Raw genomic sequence first — 6265 nt, forward strand, 5'->3', positions numbered from 1 at the left:
TATGTTTTCTCAATTAATTCCTCACCTTCTTGAAGATGCAGAACTACTCTTACTGCGATTCTCTTCCCCTTCGCCCTGGACCCCCGACACTCTCTAAATTCCGACCTGCACCTCCTCCTCAATTTCGGCACAGATCAGAATTAGATTCAGAACTTCTCGACTTCTTCTCCTCGCTACAGGACCTGCTCCTGCTCCTAATCTTCTCCAGGGACATCGACCCGGACCTCGAGATCGATCTCTTCAATCCTGAAGAGTTCCTGGACCTCCGTGATCCCTTTAACCTCGAAAGAGAGGCTGCAGAAACAGTCCGTCCCCTGGACCCAGCCCTAGATCGTTCAGGAGGTGAAACTGATTTCTCCCTTCACCTCAATCTCGACTTCCTGGAGCTCTTATCCCTCGTTAGAGACCTCCAAGAAGTCCTAGAAGGCGACCTTGAGTAAGATTTTTTTCTTTTCAGAAGATCTAGATGCTCTCAAACTAACGGAAGACAAGTCTAAAGGAGATCTCAGTTTAATTCCACCCTCGATCTTTCCAAAACCACTCTCTGTACGCTCTTCAGCTCCCTCTCGAGTCAGCAATAGTACTGGAGATAGTGAACGACTGGACTCAACAGATTTCACAGCAGGAATTCTGTTCAATTCTTCAGCTTTTTTGGAGATTTCTTCAATTCTCCCATCACAATCCAGTGATTTCTGTCTCACAACTTCATTAACCACTGAAATCAAGGGTTTAGTGAGTTCTGCAGGAAGTGCCATGTCCAGGACCCCCTCATCTTTCCTTTCGGTTTCGATTTTTACTTAAGACATTTTCCTAATGACGATTCTCTGGGTTTTGCTGCCAGTCTACTCTGCAGTTGCTTCAGGGTGTTCAGCTCTCTTATCCTCTTTTCGTCCTCGTGTTTGGGGTCGTCATCCTTAGGGGTAGCTTCGTTTTCACTAGATCATCTCAATGATATCCTTGGGGTTATTAGCCTGGATTTCGTTGATTTCGATGGAGTGATCTGAATTTTCTTTTAGGCTTTTTTTCAGGTTGTCTGTCGCGAGAACGTTTTTTATCGTCGTAAACATCTCTGTAACGATTTGAATGTCTTGTAACTGCTAAATATGATAGGGTTGACCTTCTGGATCGACTACTGAAGCGTTTTGACAGATTCCTAGAGCGTTTTAGTGGAGATCTAGACCTGCAACGAGTTTTTTTCCGGTCATAAAATTTATTTGTTCTATTTCTACGGATTGGAGATGTTGAAACTTGTCTTGGTGATCTGGAAGGTGAGAGGTAACGTCGGAATGTGTACCTGGAGTATCTGAAACGGCTTCTGCTGCGAGAATGAGAGTAACAAGAGGGGCTTCGTGGAGATCTCGAGATTCTACGTCTTCTGGGAGAGGGGGAGGCTCTTTTGGGTCGTGACTGTCTTGATACACTCTTAGGGAATCTGTTCCGCTCGTGAGTCCTCGAGGAGCAAAAAATTGCGTTGGAAAATGTGAGAGGATTGAGCTGCCGAGTATTTCTGGGGAGTTTTTGTATGGTTTTTGTATTTTGTATGGTCTCCATCTCGATTTCTTGAAGGTTTTGTGGGGGAGTTGAAGCCCTGGAGCATCGAGGAGGGGAGGTTGGAGATACCTGAGGCCTTTCTGGAGTCTTTAAAAGTTTTGCGTGCTTCTTGGGACGCTCTAGAGAGTTGAAATTAATTAATTGAATCATTTAGTCCTTGTAGACCTCGTCCAAAAGATGAGGAAATAATCAGCGGTTCCGATGTAAACGATGATGAGCCTTGAGGCCATAATCAGCGGTTCTGATGTTTGAGGCTCTTCTCGAATTTGTTTGTTGCTCTGTTGAATATAAGTTTATTTCGCATGTTCGTTGCTCTCCCCCTGAGATGTCGATTGATCATAGTGCACCAGGTGGTAATGTACTCCCTGGTTATAATCGTGACGGCTTCATTTTGAAGAACTTCCCTGTGTTCTCGTTCTTTACATACAATCCATTTATTATCCACATCTTCGTGTACTTTTTCCGCTAAAATCTTACTAATGTGTCGAAAATGGCAAACGAAAGGCATGACTTTATCCAATCGTAATTATACACTTTCATAAAAGTTAATAAACGGGGATGTGTTGTCATTTGCTGATGTAGATTGATTGAAGGAGGCTTTACAGTTTTCACACGTCTTTACAGTTGAACTTCTCAGCAGATGTTGGGTGACTTTTGCTGCAGAGCTCAGCAATGTAACTCTAGTCACAGGATTTTCCTCAAAATTGTCTGCAGATGCCGATGATATCTCCTCGGGACTGAAGAGATTTTCTGTTTCTTCTTCCGTATCAGCAATGATCTCGTCAACATCGTCACTAGTGTTCACTGTTTTTTCTACCGTGAAAAGCATATCACCGTCATAGGTACTCTCACAATTAGTTCCAATGGATTGTGGACTCTTCATGTTGGTGATGAGAAGGGATTTATAGGTTCCAACAAATTGCCAACATGAAGGAGAAACATTACGGCCATTGGCAGCGCGGATACAACCGAAAAAATTCTCTAGCAAATCTTGGCTGATCAACCGCGTCTTCAACTCCGTGAAACCCTTGGATGCCAATAATATCCACAACTTCTGAAATCCCTTGATTATTAGAAGCCAACTGTTCAGGGTCGGTACGAACTTGCACTTCAATGACACCGGATCAACGAATTGCATTCTCTCCAATACGATAAGAGCTCCTCTCCAAAATTCATGATGAGCACTTGTTGCCGTCACCATACATCTCAATGATGCTTTTGAATCCGTTTCTAGATATCCATTCACGCTATCAAAGAGATCGTTAAAGAAATAGAGGACTTCGGCTGTATCTCTTCCTTCTTTCTCTGGTACGTCCTCCACGAGTCTCCACACCACCTAGAAACAACATGATAATCCACAAATTAAAAATTGATCAACTTCGAGCAACGCCGCGGATGAAAAAACTAGTCATCATAATATTTTAAACATTTTGTAATCAACTACTGACCATCAATCTTCGTAAGATACATAATGAAGTCGCCAACACTCTTGCTAAGCACCTGGACAGCATTCTTCACTCGCATCTTCTTCATCTTATCCTCAACTATATGAGCATCTGTGAGCTTATTCAGTACATTTTTAGTTGTATTCGACGTGGTATCGATTTTCCAAGCTTTTTCAATGATCTCCCATTTAGCAAATTGACGATCTTCTAATGGCTTTTCCTCTTCCATACCTCTGCTGGCATTGAATTCCAAGTGTTTATTAATGAAATTGTTTCTTGTGCCTTTCACGCCGTGAGAAGGACATATGACTGGAATTAATTCAAGACCTCCAATTTCTATAATATCTGTAACAATTAATTCGTTTGAGATTTGGTCCTAAATCAAATACACGTCTGATACAATTCGAGAGAAAAATCAAGCGCATTCGCTAGGAAATTCTATGGGAATTGCAGCTTTTCCACGCGTTCTCTTCATTACAAGAATGTTATTTAAAAATAATCAATCAATTTTGAATTTTCTATGAAATTTATTCTCTTCATATTTTTTTCCCCATAGTAATTCTTTGGCATAAATTTTCAGTTATTTTCACTTTTTTTTTTCTTCTGTCTGTTATTGAAAAAATGCGCTAGGATTTTCTATACAAGTTTTCCATACGTGTATGAATGGTAGATAAAAATGTCGACTCACCATCAGCTGGACTCAAGTTATTATTTTCGCGTTTCTCATGTCTAGCCTCGATGAATTTTTTAATTGTCGCGAGATTACTACTCATCTAGTCGCAAACCGTGGCAACAACATGGAATCTTGTTTCTTCCACTTTTCCAACGAGAATTTCAAGGCATCGACATAGATTTTCAGTTCTAGTTGCCGAATCACAAAAGCCAAAAAAAATCGGGATTTTCCATCCACTATTCATTCCCCTTAATATGAAAACCAGGGCGTGATCAGCGAAATGAGATGTGCGGAGGAATCCCCAATCCTCAAATCCAACAATTAAATCCTTAAATTGATTATATTGAGCGTTTAATGTCAATTTCATTTCATCCCAGACGACGAAAGCATATTTTTCTTTCTCTGACATTTGGCTACTGATTTCTCCGAGCTTTTTAAAGACTATCTCAGTGGGCCCAGTTGAATATGGTATTTGTTGAAGCACAATACCAAGTGTTGTACGTTGGGGAAGAATAAATCTGGATGAGATCAATCGATCAATCAAGTTCACTGCCATCAATTTGGCAGCTCGAGTGTATCTTCTTCCCTAATAACACAATCACAAAACCCAAAATTAACTCCAATCGATTAATTATTCATATAATGCTTAATCTTCAAATTAAGACGCAGAATATTTTTACCATGCCATACAATGCATAAGAGTGTCAAATGAAACAGTAACGAGATAACACTATGATCCCTCATTCTCTCCGTGCTCGTAAAATTAAATAGCGAAATTGAAAATCAGTAAATAATGAGCTAAAATCACAAGTAAAGGGGTAAACCGTGACTGATGAAATGTTAAATTCTGGTTAATTGTGCATTTATCCTGGAATAGAGTGATTTGGGAACAACAATGTCAGACAGCTTCTTCCGAAGTTGGAGTGATTTATTATTCAGAATATCTCTTGATAATATATCTCAAAATTGCTTTTAACAACGGACAAATACCAAAAAAAGTTGGGAAAACAAACTTCAATCGTTACAGATATAAATCAAAAGATCTATACACAAATGATTCCTTACAGGTTGATTTTTCTAAAATTAATTTTCATTCAACTTTCACAATTATTTTAACAACTAGTTTAATTGATAAAATAAATATGTTCAGACATGTTAGTTCCATATTATTAGAAAGAAATGCCACCTTGCATCAATTAGCGGGCGTCAAAGTGAAAAAATGAAATGAGACACCGGTAAAATTCAATGAATGTCCATGACACAATAGCTTCCAGCTTTCTAAAAATTATAACAAAAAGTTTGGGCCCACAAAGTCCTGAGAGAATATTATAAAAAAAGCTTTGTAATATTGAACAGAACTTCTCTTTAAATGACAACCAAGGCAAAAGTTATAATGGTGTAAATTCAAGAACAAGTCATTAAGTAGTCGTTATTCTGCGATGCATTCAGTCAAGCTATTGAATAAAATAAAAAAATTAAATAATCCCCATATTGATCACTTGTCTCACCCATGAGTCAATCGTTTGTTCTTCTCCTCCTGTCTCGTTCCGTATAGGCTAGAATATGGAAAAATAATTACGAGATTAAATCCATCATTATTAACAAAAGGGTATCATCATGCCGAGGAACCTGGAAAAAGACTAAATAACATATATCTGACGATCTAAAATTTTTATCTCTCCTTCGATGTACGTTACCTTCAGTTTCCTCCCGACATTAACCAACTGCAAGTTCATAAAAATGCCCTGGGTCACTGTAGTTTTGTTGCGTTTGTTTTTGTTTCTTCTGCAAACACTTATGAAGCTTGTCTTTTTTTGCAATTGATGCAGACAACTCTACAATTGTCTCTCTTGCCTTGATCAGTTCACTTCCAAGGTCAGGAACTACCTCTTCCTCTGTCTTGGATGGAGTCGATTGGTCACTGATTATTGGAGCCCCTAAATCTCCGATATTCAAACTCTCACTGTCGTCCATGGTCCAACCGCTCAAGGCCTCTGCAACGATATCCCCTAGCTGCATGTTCGATCCACTCGGGTCACTCGGCCTGTCTGAGATGTTTTGAGGATTTTGGATCACAGAAGGCATATTGATACTAGGAACTCGATTGGTTATCAATGTTCTTCTGTTGGACGTTTCCGAATAATCCGATTTTAGGAAATGATCCTGACAAACTCCATATTTATCAATATTTGATTGTGCTAATACATCCGTAAATCCAAGAGCTGCTATCCATTTCTTTCGTATCCATTTAGTTGTTGGAATTTTGTGTTTTGGGGTAGTAAGGGGTGAATTACAATTTGGCACAATACACAGGGTTGCTCTATTGCGAGAAACCATCGTTAATTAGACAATAACACCTGACACAACAGTAGTATTTAGTAGTAACTTCGATCCATAGTAATCACATATGACAATTTGCATGTAACCATACCTGACCCGTCCTACCAGACATTCAAAACACCGCAAAAGGAGAGGAGGATAATGCAGAAATAGTTGAATCATATTCCCTACTTTATCATCTCCCATAAGAAGAATTTCTGTTATTCGCGGATACCGACCGAGCACTTAACAAAGCTGACTCCTCCCCCAAATTTCG

General features: G+C 39.4%; 1 protein-coding gene across 1 annotated transcript; it reads right to left on the reverse strand.

Annotated features, from left to right (window-relative positions):
- Positions 1-2595: 2595 nt before the first annotated feature.
- On the reverse strand, positions 2596-6099 carry LOC107037543. Its single transcript, XM_015256154.1, has 5 exons — positions 5367-6099; positions 5178-5225; positions 3685-4255; positions 3000-3341; positions 2596-2887 (listed from the first exon to the last, which is right to left on the reverse strand). The coding sequence occupies exons 3-5, from the start codon at positions 3767-3769 to the stop codon at positions 2814-2816; spliced, it is 501 nt and encodes a 166-aa protein (XP_015111640.1). The 5' UTR covers positions 3770-4255; positions 5178-5225; positions 5367-6099; the 3' UTR covers positions 2596-2813.
- Positions 6100-6265: the final 166 nt, after the last annotated feature.

This window comes from Diachasma alloeum, unplaced genomic scaffold (assembly GCF_001412515.2).
Source record: "Diachasma alloeum isolate Michigan unplaced genomic scaffold, Dall2.0 Dall_scaffold_00255, whole genome shotgun sequence".
Taxonomy (NCBI): Eukaryota; Metazoa; Arthropoda; class Insecta; order Hymenoptera; family Braconidae; genus Diachasma; species Diachasma alloeum.

What these genes read in the sequence shown, in the direction of transcription:
- LOC107037543 (XM_015256154.1), bottom strand. Translation starts at nt 3,769, where the DNA reads ATGAGTAGTAATCTCGCGACAATTAAAAAATTCATCGAGGCTAGACAT. An exon ending in TAACTTGAGTCCAGCTGATG is followed by an intron (nt 3,342 to 3,684) that starts GTGAGTCGACAT and finishes TAATTGTTACAG; the next exon opens with ATATTATAGAAATTGGAGGT. An exon ending in GTATCTTACGAAGATTGATG is followed by an intron (nt 2,888 to 2,999) that starts GTCAGTAGTTGA and finishes TGTTGTTTCTAG; the next exon opens with GTGGTGTGGAGACTCGTGGA.